Source organism: Magallana gigas, chromosome 2 (assembly GCF_963853765.1).
Source record: "Magallana gigas chromosome 2, xbMagGiga1.1, whole genome shotgun sequence".
NCBI lineage: Eukaryota > Metazoa > Mollusca > Bivalvia > Ostreida > Ostreidae > Magallana > Magallana gigas.
The window spans coordinates 39,346,798-39,360,035 of NC_088854.1; the positions used below are offsets into that span (position 1 = coordinate 39,346,798).

General features: G+C 33.7%; 2 protein-coding genes across 4 annotated transcripts; both read left to right on the plus strand.

The window, feature by feature from the left end:
* The first annotated feature begins 358 nt into the window (after positions 1–358).
* Positions 359–4,320, plus strand: Tlr1 (toll-like receptor 1). 3 transcript variants are annotated; one of them, NM_001308854.1, is given in 2 exon segments: positions 359–399; positions 1,940–4,320. In NM_001308854.1, a coding segment is annotated over 1 exon segment (2,112 nt). In that variant the 5' UTR covers positions 359–399; positions 1,940–1,975; the 3' UTR covers positions 4,088–4,320.
* Positions 4,321–4,467: 147 nt separating this feature from the next.
* On the plus strand, positions 4,468–12,845 carry LOC105341580 (toll-like receptor 3). The gene is made up of 2 exons (XM_034444275.2): positions 4,468–5,398; positions 10,673–12,845. The coding sequence occupies exons 1-2, from the start codon at positions 5,396–5,398 to the stop codon at positions 12,824–12,826; spliced, it is 2,157 nt and encodes a 718-aa protein (XP_034300166.2). The 5' UTR covers positions 4,468–5,395; the 3' UTR covers positions 12,827–12,845.
* The last annotated feature ends 393 nt before the right edge of the window (positions 12,846–13,238 follow it).

Genomic DNA, 13,238 nt, shown 5'->3' on the forward strand with positions numbered 1-13,238 from the left:
CAAGGACTTCATTTCTCCTTTTTTAATTTGCAGTATGGACTGGCAGTCACACTGCTATATAATTCGATGCTTTAGCCTTTTTTTTTTATAAACATATCTATCAAACCTCATTTGCATTTTTTAAAATGTATTGATATGACTTAATTTCTGGATTGTGCTTTTTTAAAGACTTCCTGTTTAATACATTACTTCCAACTTGCCTAAAGGCAGGATATTAAATTCATATATACACATGAAAAATATATAACTAAAAAAATGTGTCATGCTTTCTAGTTGGCTTACATATACTGTAAACGTGTACATATGAAGCAGAATATAGACAGGATGTTTTAAACCCAGTGTGCATGAAGCTTATCAACGTGATATTGTCATGAAGAGATCGTCTTCTTTTTCCCCATGGTAAGTTGTCGCTAGTCTCTTTTTCTTTTAAAAGCCTAACGTAATCATAGCCCCAAAACATCCTTTTCAATTTCATTTCAATTGTACGCTAAGTAAGTTTAAAGTCGCCTAGTATTTCTATGTACAGTGCAGCGAAGCCTTGGTGAGTATATATCTACATGTATATCATTATAGTAGTAATTCTGTTCTATAATGGACAAAAATTAAACCGATCAGACAATATTTTCAATCTTCCCGTTTCCAATCATCTTTAACGATACTTGATTGTTTTGCCTTTATTAATTCCCCCTATTGTAGCTATCCACTCTTTGTATCGTTCATCAACCTTGTTTGTGGGTGGGGTCTGACAGGTGGTGTTCTTTCCAACCACTGTAAGATTCACAACAAGTATTTCTAAATTATAATTCCTATCAAGTTGACGACAAGAAGGGGGGGGGGGTGTTTGTTTATTGATTTAAATTTGATGAATAATAAACTTCTCATAGGAAGGAAAGACACGAGGAAGTTGAGAAAACAGAAGAATGACAGGAAATCTATTAATAGAATAAAGTAATAATCTCTCGCCTTTCGGTAAGTTAAACCATGGAATTGTTTGGAGGTTTTATCTTAAGATTCAATAACCTATTTAAAGACAATCTTAAAAACAAAATCTCAAGTTCATCGCTTTCAAATGATTAATGAATTTTTTTCTTGAACCATACTGTCTTTTAAGGGTCAATGTTTTAAACCCGATGAAGAGTCAACATACCATGAAGTATCAAATATAATAGTATATTGTGTTACAAAATTGACAGAATTACTTATAACTTGATTCTTGTCCATTGCAAACAATTGAGTTTTTTCTGCCTAAAAGCAAGGCTGAACACTTAAATTCATTATTTAACAAGCGTAATAATAAAATAAACAAAGGAAATATCATCAACAATTTCATAGCACTGTAATAAGAGCACGTCCAAAAATCACTCAAAATCTATAATACAATATAGACTAGTGTGTATCCGTAATTTGAATTTTTTTTTTAGCAATGAGATACTAAAGTACAGTCTGAATAAAGATATAAAATTATATGAAAGAGGATTTTTACTTAAAACTATGTACATATATGTAAACTGGTTTTACTTGTGTTTTCCTTAATTTTCTTGTTTCTTTGCAGTTTGTTTTCTATTTACTTTTTTAATAGGTAAAATCCCTTTTTCTCATGTTGTTAGATTTCCAGTAAATGTATTTACTGTATTGTGCACATCAGTATATCTTAATTAGTTGAAATTAAATAGAGATAGATCAACAGACTTTCAGCGTATAATAAGGAAACTACTTGTCGAGGTTTATTTACTCTGTATCTATCCGCCCTTTCCTACACTCCAAGGATGAGTATACAATAATGCATTCAACAAATCATTCGAAGACAGTCCTTATTTCCGTTAACGTACTTTCCTTCAACTTGTCATTTCCGCACAATTATAATTAGTTATAATTCTAATCTCAATCTTTTGTTTCAAATTGATCAGCTGTACCATAACCAATCGACATTTATTTACAGATACATTACAAATTCAGGAAAATGTGACGAACAGCGATGGAAGTGAAAATAACAGTTTTGTGGTCTTTTATCCTTCTGCAACTTGTTGTTTCTGAACGATGTGGGGATGGATATTGCAAGTGTTCGAAGGCTCGAAAAGTTGCCACGTGTATGTCTAGAAGGAGGCAATTAAATTACTTTCCTTCATTGCCCACTTACGTAAAGCAGCTCAGATACAGTGGCAACTATCTACCCCACCTTACTCGAGACTTAATGATTAATTTGACCAGGGTCAATCTAGAACAACTCTATTTAGAAGATAATGTGATGTTCAAAGTTGATCCAGATGCCTTTGAGAATTTGACAACTCTAGTTAAACTTCAAATTTCTCATGACATGATACTCAATGCCAGTATTGTTGCACAAGTTCTCCATAATGTGAGTCGTTCTGTTAAAAAGTTAGTATTAAACCACAACAAATGGAATTCGATACCGGACAACATCTTTGATGGTCTAAAAGATTCAAACATTCATTTCATCGACTTGTCTTTTAACAACTTGCATTCATTCAACGGTTTGAGGATTTTTCGAAATATTCCAAATCTTAAATACTTGATTTTGGATGGAAACCCCATATTGGACAGTGATACAGATTTCCATAACATGGAATATATATTTAAATTAAGTTTACAATATACGTTCATACAAAACGTTCCCACATTTTGTGATGACAATGGGGAAAGTCTTCTGCCCCGCATGCGATCTCTTAATTTGGACCATTCTTCATTACGATCCATCTCTCGAAACGATTTTATTTGTCTGCCCGATCTTTGGAAATTGTCACTTTCATTTACAGGCATCACCGTGATACAAAATGACACGTTTTTGGATATGCCAGTACTTCAGACTCTTATGTTACAAAATGTGGTGAGGCTCAGACGCTTAGAATATTTCGCGTTTCGCTCTGCTTCTCTTCAATCGTTCAAATTTGGGTCGTCAAAATTTAAATTTGACAACAAAGGTCGATACAATAATGATTTGTTTAAGTTTGCGCCAAACATAACAAATATTGAGCTATTCGACAATCAGATTTCTGATGGATCTACTCTGAAAACACTTTTGTGGAACTTGATTAAGTTGCAGAAGTTGAATCTCCAGGGATGTGGGATAAATTATCTTGCACGTGGAACATTCGATAGAATGCCAGATCTTCGAACAATCATCTTAAAAGGCAACAGCTTGTACGGGTGGGATCCAACCATGTTTAACAAACTTTTCAATTTAAGAGCCCTGTATTTATCAGGGAACAGTGTTGCCGTTGTTAACAGGACTTCTCTTGCGTTTATCGGCAAAATTAATCTCAAATTTATTGATTTAGCAGACAATCCGTTTGCATGTACCTGTCAACAGCTTTGGTTCCGTGACTGGTTAAAAACAGCCAAAAATATTACAGTTGCCTTTTATCCGAAGAGATATGTCTGTAGATCTCCCCCTAAATGGGACAATACTTTGGTAGCTTTATTCAATTACACCGAAGAAGATTGTCGGGAGAAAAATCCTTGGATTTTGATAGGAAGTGTTCTAGGATCGGTTGTTTTTGTGTGCATGGTTGTCGTCATCGTCATATACACACATCTTCCGACCGTCAGAAATATCATCTACTTGATTCGTTTACGCAGGAAAGGCTACGTGAGACTGGTGAACTCCGAGGAGTACATGTTTGACTGTTATGTCGTTAGCTGTGAAACTGATGAACAATGGGTGTTCCAAACTCTGTCATCTACTTTAGAGGTTAAACATTCTTATCGTTTGTGTATACCTACAAGAGATTTTGACATCGGTGCAAGTATAGCTGATCAGATTGAAGAAAAAATGAGGGAAAGTAAGAAAATCATCATTGTGATGTCAAACGATTTTGCTCAGGACGAATGGTGTCAGTTTCAGCTAGAGAAAGCACAGGAGCGGATCCGAAACCAAGGAGAAGAAGCTGTTGTGTCAATCATGCTGCACGATATTGATCATAAACATATGACATCAACCATCAAGAATTTGTTACGTAAAAGTTCGTATGCTACTTGGGTGAAAGGTAAAATTGTCAGTAAGCTGTTCTGGGACATTGTTGTTGCAGCTATAGAAAAACCTTTTGGTAATCCACCAATTGCTGTTTGACGAAAGTCGGTGCCGATCACCGGGTCTTCATTCAACACATAAGAGACTTACTGAAATTGTCACTTACACTTATTTGTTATGAAATATTTTATTACAAAAAGGACAATGGAACATTCTCAGTATTAACTGTAGCAGTATTGTTGTGAAAATGAAATTCATTTTTGTAGAGTATCTTATTGCATAATAATTAATTCATGAGTACTCTGAAAAATAAAAAAAATAACCCAAACATATTCAAATCATTATCCGTCTTTATACCTATCCATTCCATAACCTCCTTGATCTTAACTGAAAAGTGGGTAATCCATTGAATAAATACGTGGTCGATAAATAAATACGTCACGATAAATATAAAAAATCGTACAATAAATAAATCATAAATACGATAAGTATAAATTGTACTTTTAAATACATCACTGTGCAATACTGCCTGCATGGCAAAATTATGTTATCAACGTTGTAATAATAACGTAGAAAGTTATTGGGAAAACATTTTAAACACTGTTTTATTCACGAGATGTACTACAGTAAAATATTGATAATTGACTTTGAGGAGGTTAGTGGTCAAAACATTACCAATCAGATCTAACTTAAATTTTAATATGATATTTTTGGTCAGAAACAATTATTTATATGAGGAAAAATCCACATATTTAAGGTTTAAAGTTGAACATTTCGTCTAAGTAGATTATCATAGCGTTAAAATGGTCACGACCGTCAAGTACTCTTAAGGAATGAACTCATTAAGTTTATAATTAGTTACAAATGATACTATAATGTATTTATACTTTACTGAAGAGTTGACGCCCAAGCGACTTTTATCTGTAAGTAAGGAAGTATCTTGTTCGCTAAATTTTCTCTGTAGTACGTCATTACTTCAAAACATGCAAAGGATACAGACAAACATTGTGGGTTTTTTTTATTACTTCTTCTGTTGTATTTATGGTTTTGTTTCAGATTCCTCTTTCCGATCCCCAAAATTTCTTGTCTTCTCTTTTTTCGACCAAGTCTAACTGGAAATTGTCCCCCAAACCTCTCGTATTTCATCCTTGTCATTATCAGTCTCGTTTTTTATAGTTATATTTTTTATCTTTGGCCTTTGCTGTTTTACTTTTTTCCCCTCGGTTATAATTTGTCTATCTTCGCTGGAGGACTGGACGTTACTTTGCTGAAATTCTTTATTGCCTACTTCTACCTACTCTTGGACTCTTAAACACTTTAAGTAGACTTTTTCGGTTAACCACCGAACGATGAAAATATCGGATAGTAAAACTAATATTCGGTTACTCAGATGAAAATACATTTTACATGGTAAGTTTTAGAAAATATCTATAATTAGCGTTAAATGCATACACATTTTCTTTATTTTAATTACCGTTGGACAGGTCTCTTGGTTTACAGATTTTCACAGTTTGTATAATTGTTTCAGTGAGTGAAGCTTTGATTACCAGGGTATATAAGACCTGAGTAAGGCTGAGTTAATATTATACCTCATTTAGATCCTTACTAGTGAGAGTAACTTTTTAGTAAGTGTTGAAATATTTTAAAAGAGCAGCGGATTTAAGTTTTTATGTAGATTTTGTGTGTTTTTTAATTTGTAATTGTAAATAAAGTTAATAAACAGTACATTATTGTTAAATGTGTTGTAGAAACACACACACACACACACACACACACACACACACACACACACACACAGATATATATATATATATATATATATATATATATATATATATATATATATATATATATATATATATATATATAAACGCTATTTGCAGAAAAATAGGATCATAAATTTGTGTCCAAAAAACTTTTGCCATGTAATTGCATTATTAAGAAAAAAAAAATGAAATAAAACGAGTCAAAATCTTAATCATATACATAACGTTTTTACAGACAAATCCACATTTTGTCATTTATTTGCCCAAGTTCTTTTTTACTTCTTTCTTGTAGGGACCTTTGAACAGGGTTTAAAGTATATTTAAAGTCATCATCAGACGTGTTGATTGCATTCGTTCATAACGTTTACAAGTACTTCCCTCCCAACCGTCCTTAGTATTATGCTGCCATCACTAAGTGGAAAGGAAATTACATGTACCATCTCATCATCTTTAGGGTGGTATGGGACAGCACCATATCCTATCAAAATAAATAATAATATCATGTAAAATTTTATAAATATTTTCTTTCCCAAGTATAAACCCTTTTCCTTATAATTTCAGTTATCAAGAGACGCGCACGCATCAAAATGGGATTTATAATCTAACCATGAATGAGTCCCATCAAACGTTGCAGGCTTAATATTACATTTGGCCATAGTCTTTTTATCTTGGTCTCTCTTTTCATTACAATTATCCTCAATGCGGTCTATCCGCCGAGGGAATGCGCTTTCTGCATCAGCGTTTACTTCAAACTGCTCTGTCCGTTCTAACGGCCTTTGTGCATGCGCTGATGTTTGATGTAGCGCATCCGCCGTTAAATGATCAAGCACTTTAGCTCTCAGTGGATGCGCAAAGGAGTTCAAATCCGAAGAGGGCTTTTATAAGTATTTACTTTTTCGAAATTTTTTAAACATACATTTTTGGACAAATATTGTAAAAATGGAATATTCTAAACCGATGTAAGTATTTTGATTATAAAGTACTTTTATCCATATCTGTATCGACTGGTGTCCCATACCAACTTAAATAACCCTTGTGAACACACTTTTCATTCTTCCTTGAAATGCCGTTATTCCAATTGGCATGACACCAAATGGGGAAAGTTAAAAGCATTAATTCAAATTTAGAGATATGTTTCATATTTTATAATTGATGTAAGGAGCTTGAGTTAGTATTTATCATTCAGAATGTGTTAGCACAATTATAAACGACGGAATTTTGTATGACTTTAAACAATCTTATTGCGAAAGTTACTTGTGCCTATGAGAGAGAGAGAGAGAGAGAGAGAGAGAGAGAGAGAGAGAGAGAGAGAGAGAGAGAGAGAGAGACGGACAGACAGATGAGTTGGCATTTTATATTAAATTTATTGATTACTGTTTATAAATAAAGCTTTACATGGATCAAAAAATAAAACTCAAATTTGACTTGTTAGAAGCGTCATCATGTCAGCTTAGCAGTTCTCACTAGCATGTTCAAAAAGAATTATTAATTAACATAAATTTTAATCCGTCATTTTTAAATATTTGAAACATTGGGAACCCAATGATAGTTGGTAACGATAGTGATTCATGATAGTTTAAAATGGTATATCTTACAAAAGATGCCCAGTTAAAAGGTCTACCAAATGGCATACAAAAGAACGATATACATGAATGTACATGGAATAGATGGATACATAAATATATCAAAATTGTTGTCAATTGATATTTGATCTACCAAAAAATGAAAAACATTGAACCTATGGTTTATTCTATCCCATTGGAGAAGTGATTCAAAACATTTTGCTTAAGAAACGTTGAATCCCCTCTTATTTACACATCAAATTGGAGAAAGGTTCGTTGAATATACTTAGTATTATGACGATGAGTTATCCCTATCTGATTTACATATGATTTAATATTTATTACATTAATAAGATACTAGCACTTTTGATTGATCGAAACTTCGTTAGAAACCTGTATCAATAGTTTTAGCCGATTTTTCTTCTTCTCTTCTGGTGTTGTATTATTAATTGTACGTGAATTTCCGAAATCAACACTTGCAAGCTATGGCCTTTCAATCGTTAGCAAACAAAATATAACTACATAAAAATAAAAATGAGACATACACTGTAACAATGCTTGAAATATACACAATACACCCATATTAACTCATGAAACATATTAATAAATGTTTTCTTACGAGCTCGTATGCATGCTTTACTGTGAACAATTTTGAATTTACTGACTGTTCAATGAATTATGTTTATACTGTCTCGCTTACTTTGCCATTCAAATTCTTAACGGGGAGAAGATTTAGACAACAAACAACAAATGTACAATGTACATATTAACCATCAGAATACAATGCTTACAACATTGTCACATCGCACATCCCAACATCGAGCAGATAATACACCAATGGGGTGCCACATTGATGTGCAGACTACTACAATATAAAAAATAAAACAACCATAGTTATAATGATAAAATGATTTATTTATGAATCAATCATACAACGTAAATCGTTCCATCCAGTCTATACATTTTAAGCGATTAACTTGATATAATATTTTCCGTATTTCGCTTTCCATACCGCTTTCCGCTCTGTTATCTGTTCCATGTTTTATCAACACCCATATTTGCCATAGTCGCATATACATACATATTTGCTGTCGACATGTCAGCTATTTTGTCCACGGCCGCGTCCCTTTGCATCAAGCCAACTAAGACTCCACTTGCACTCTACATATACTGGCCCAAACACCTAATGGTAGCCAGTATTCAACGAATCTTGTTGCATGTTGCAGCATATCATAAATCATCAACTGTTCTATTCCTTCGTTTTCAACTAAGTTCAGTCTTTTCAAATTTCAACTTTGAATTTGTGTCTAGTTTATTTGATTCGTCAGATGAAGACCATTCATTTAAATGTGTTCCTGTTATTGCTGTTTTCCTAGGCGACGCTCCAAATACCAAACAAATAATCAGTTGCCAACCTTTTATGTAAAACAAGAATTATTTAGGCGTTTCCCACTAATGACAAGTTGGTTTTTCCTTAACGACCATGACATCTGAAACTAAAGGAGCATTTATTAGATACACTGATTTATTCATTTTCTTAGAAGTTCAATAAGTATTTCAATGTTAATGTCTATAAGGTTTTTGGTGTACCTCATTTTAGGTAAGTGTTTACTTTAGTATATGAATGAAATTCATTTTAAAAAAAATTAAGAAATCTTTGTGTTATGTTTTTAGTGTGGTAAAATCCATTGGTGGGGAATGCATACAGAGAAGTCTAACTTTACGAACATAAAATAGTCATACTGGTCCATCTATCGGGAAAATAGCTCAAAGTTATGCTTATCGCAATCGAAATTTTGACAATATTTTTGCCTTTTTTTGGACAGTTGGATTAGTCTATTGAACTTGACATACAAAGTATTTAAGGCATTCTTCTTCAGGGAAAGTATTTTTTCAGGTAATACCCCGGTAATGCAAGTGTTTTCCGATACAGGGTTAAATGCAATAAAATCATTTTTAAATAGAATACTAAGAAACTATATTTCAAAATTAGGTAAAATTTAAATTTAAAGAATGATAACAATTGATAAGTTAAAATAAAAAACGAAGCAATTTTTTAAAAATTTTAGAGAATCAGTAATGATTTTTCCTTAAGATTGGCACATATCAAACTTTTATAATTACATCTTTTAATAATTATAAGTTTATTTTCATTTGTTGTGAGGAGAAGCAGCTTCCTCACACAAAGTCTCTTTATTTGCATTTTGTTCTTAAAGGACTACATCTAAATTAAAAGGAGGACCATGTGCCGTAACGGTCACCTGAGTATAACATCGATGGGACAGATCATCTAGATGAAATTTTAAACGCTTTATAAGAATACAGTCGTGTGTGCTCTAACCCTAAAAAAAAGAGAAAACTTAACAGAATTAGATATTTTATAATGTGTATTTAACAACAAGACAGAGGGATAATATGATAACCCATACTGCACTTTTTAGTTATTCGTCAAAGTGGTTGAGTTCCGTGAATTATTGGTCGATAAAGTCTTGCGCATTTACAACCAGTGCTGTATAATTTCAAACCTCCGTGAAAGTAACCCTTGTGCATCTTAACCTTACAGACATTTTGCCTGATATGCTCCTATATGAGACGAGAAAGGTCACATGACATAACTAAACGATGCACGTATTTGCAGATTTGTGCAAGAGTGCGGGGAAATTGAGAGAACATGGCGGAAGAGACATAACAACAAATTTATCTACAGAATTGAAAGATATGAAAATACTCATGACGTTGGCAAATTCTTTATTCCATCATCACTTTCCTTATGAAAAAATACATGTTAACAACACCAATAAACATATTGATCACCATTTTTCACACCTGATCAGACCAAAAAAAAAGAGTTGAAAGACAATTCGTCACAAGGGCCCATTGACTCAAAACCTGTCTTTTTTATGTCTTTGTCTTCTTCCTTCGTTAATCTCATAATACGTTGGCCACTGCCAGCATGCACAATTTTTATCTCCTAAAAAAACACGTGACAGCTTGTGATGATGAATATTTCAAACTGAGGCGTTAATCTTACAGTCCGGACCAAATTGTAAAATATATATATGAAAATTATACTCAATAATTTTTTGTGTTTGATGTTGTAAATAATACAATTTGCAGAATTTTTTGACATTTATAGGTTGTTGGAAAAAACCACGAACATTCTTTTCTTTTAAAACATTCACTAAATACGACATAAGAGCTCTGATAAGAATTACTCCATGAACAAATCATTCTGAGGATTATATTACAATAGTTTCCGCCAAAGTGCTAAAGTTCAGCTTATTACTTCCGCGTCAATGACGAGTTATACATGAAGTATATTTTCGTTAAAACCATATAACAATTTAATTTTACAGCGACGGGACAGTATCGGTGCTATGAGATATAGAGCAATGAACGTAAAAAGAACATTTTTGTGGTGCCTTTTTCTCGTTGGACTTGTTGTGTCTGAACGATGTGGAGACGGTTATTGCAAGTGTAAAAGAGCCGAAAAAGTTGCCACATGTATGTCCAAAAAAAGACAGCTGAACTACTTTCCTACTCTGCCATCTTACGTTCAACAGCTCAAGTACAGCGGCAACTATCTTCCAAACCTTACTCGAGACTCTCTCATCAATATGACCAGGCTAAATCTCACAGGACTCAATCTAGACAATAATATGATGAAAAATGTTGATCCAAACGCTTTCGAAGATTTGATATATCTCGTTAAACTTCAAATTTCCCACGACAAGATACTTAATGGAAATATTCTTGCCAGTGCTCTTCATAATGTGAGTCGTTCCGTCGAAAAGTTAGTTTTGCAGCACAACAAATGGGATTGGATACCTGACAACGTGTTCGATGGTCTAAATGGCTCAAATGTTTACTATATCGATCTCTCTTATAACAACTTGCGTTCATTCAACGGTACACGGCTTCTGCTAAAAATTCCTAGACTGAAATACTTGATTTTAGATGAAAATCCCTTATCGCATAGTGATATCGATTTTCATAACATGGAATATATGTTTAAAATAAGCTTACAAAATACATATATCCAAAAAGTTCCCACGTTTTGTGACGGCAATGGAGAAAGTTTTTTGCCTCGTTTGCGATCTCTCTATTTGGATCGCTCTTCAATGAAATCCGTTTCTAGAGACGATTTTCCCGGTAGATGTCTGCCATTTCTTTGGAAGTTGTCTCTCTCATTCTCAGACATCAGCAGTATTCAAAACGACACATTTGCTGGTTTGCCAGTGCTGAAGTATCTTTTGTTACAAAATATGGTCAAACTCAGACTCCTGGATTATTTTGCTTTTCATTCTGCATCTCTTGAACTATTGAATCTTGGATCTTCAAAGTTTAAATTTGTTTACAAAGGTCGATACAATAATGATTTGTTTAAGTTTACACCAAACATGAACAATCTTTCTCTTTTCGACAATCAAATCACGGATGGTTCTACTTTGAAAACGCTTTTATGGCACCTGGTCAGACTGCAAAAGTTAAATCTTCAGAGCTGTGATTTAAATTATCTTGCACGTGGAACATTTGATAGAATGCTAGATCTTCGAATTATCATTTTAAAAGGCAATAGCTTGTACGGATGGGATCCCGACATGTTTAGCAAACTTTCAAATCTGAACACACTGTACCTGTCTGGAAACAATATTGCCGTTGTGAACCGAACCTCCCTTGAGTTCATAGCTAAAATAAACCTTGAATATATTGACTTAGCAAACAATCCTTTAGCATGTTCCTGCCAACAGCTGTGGTTCCGTGACTGGCTAAAGGAAAGCAAAAACATAACAGTTCCTCACTATCCTAGCAGATATGTCTGTAGATCTCCCCCAGAATGGGACAAAAAAATGTTAGCTTCCTTCAATTACACCGAAGAAGATTGCCGGGAGAAAAATCCTTGGATTTTGATAGGAAGTGTTCTAGGATCGGTTGTTTTTGTGTGCATGGTTGTCGTCATCGTCATATACACACATCTTCCGACCGTCAGAAATATCATCTACTTGATTCGTTTACGCAGGAAAGGCTACGTGAGACTGGTGAACTCCGAGGAGTACATGTTTGACTGTTATGTCGTTAGCTGTGAAACTGATGAACATTGGGTTTTTCAGACTTTGTATTCTACATTAGAAGACGAGTATGCTTTCCACCTGTGCATACCTTCAAGAGATTTTGATGTCGGTGAGAGCAAAGCTGATCAAATTGAAGAAAAGATGAAGGAAAGTAAGAAAATCATCATTGTGATGTCTAACGATTTTGCTCAGGACGAATGGTGTCAGTTTCAGCTAGAGAAAGCACAGGAGCGGATCCGAAATCAAGGAAAAGAAGCAGTGGTCCTCATCATGCTTCGTGACATTGATCACAAACACATGACGTCAACCATCAAGAATCTGTTACGTAAAAGTTCGTATGCAACATGGGTGAAAGGTAAAATCGCTACCAAGCTGTTCTGGGACATTGTTGTAGCTGCTATAGAAAAGCCTTTCGGAAACCCTCCTGTTGCTATTTGATGAAAATGATAACGATTGTGTTCCTTTGACAAAATACTGAGTACTATCGCAAGTTGTCATTAACGCGTATGAGATGTTGAAAAACATTGTGAAAACAATGATTGTAGATAGCAATTGTATGTTTTGTAGCTTAAAAAAAACAGTATTTATAAAAATATTTCCATTGCATGCAATTGTATTATTGTATATATTAAAATGTTTAGATGTCTGTATGCTAGATTATGTACTCCTTTTGTAGTTTTGTAGTCATATATAACTCGAAATCGTATGTTATTCCAACCATCCGAGGCATGTTAGGACAAAAGTGTTTGATATACTCAAATATTCAATAAAAGATTTTAGAATAAAACCAACAATATCTACAATCCAACATTTACCAAAAAAAAAAATTAGTAATTTGTAAGAATGCCGG

Bases quoted from the DNA above. Each gene is read 5' to 3' on its own strand.
- Tlr1 (XM_034443537.2), top strand. From the start codon at position 1,976: ATGGAAGTGAAAATAACAGTTTTGTGGTCTTTTATCCTTCTGCAACTT.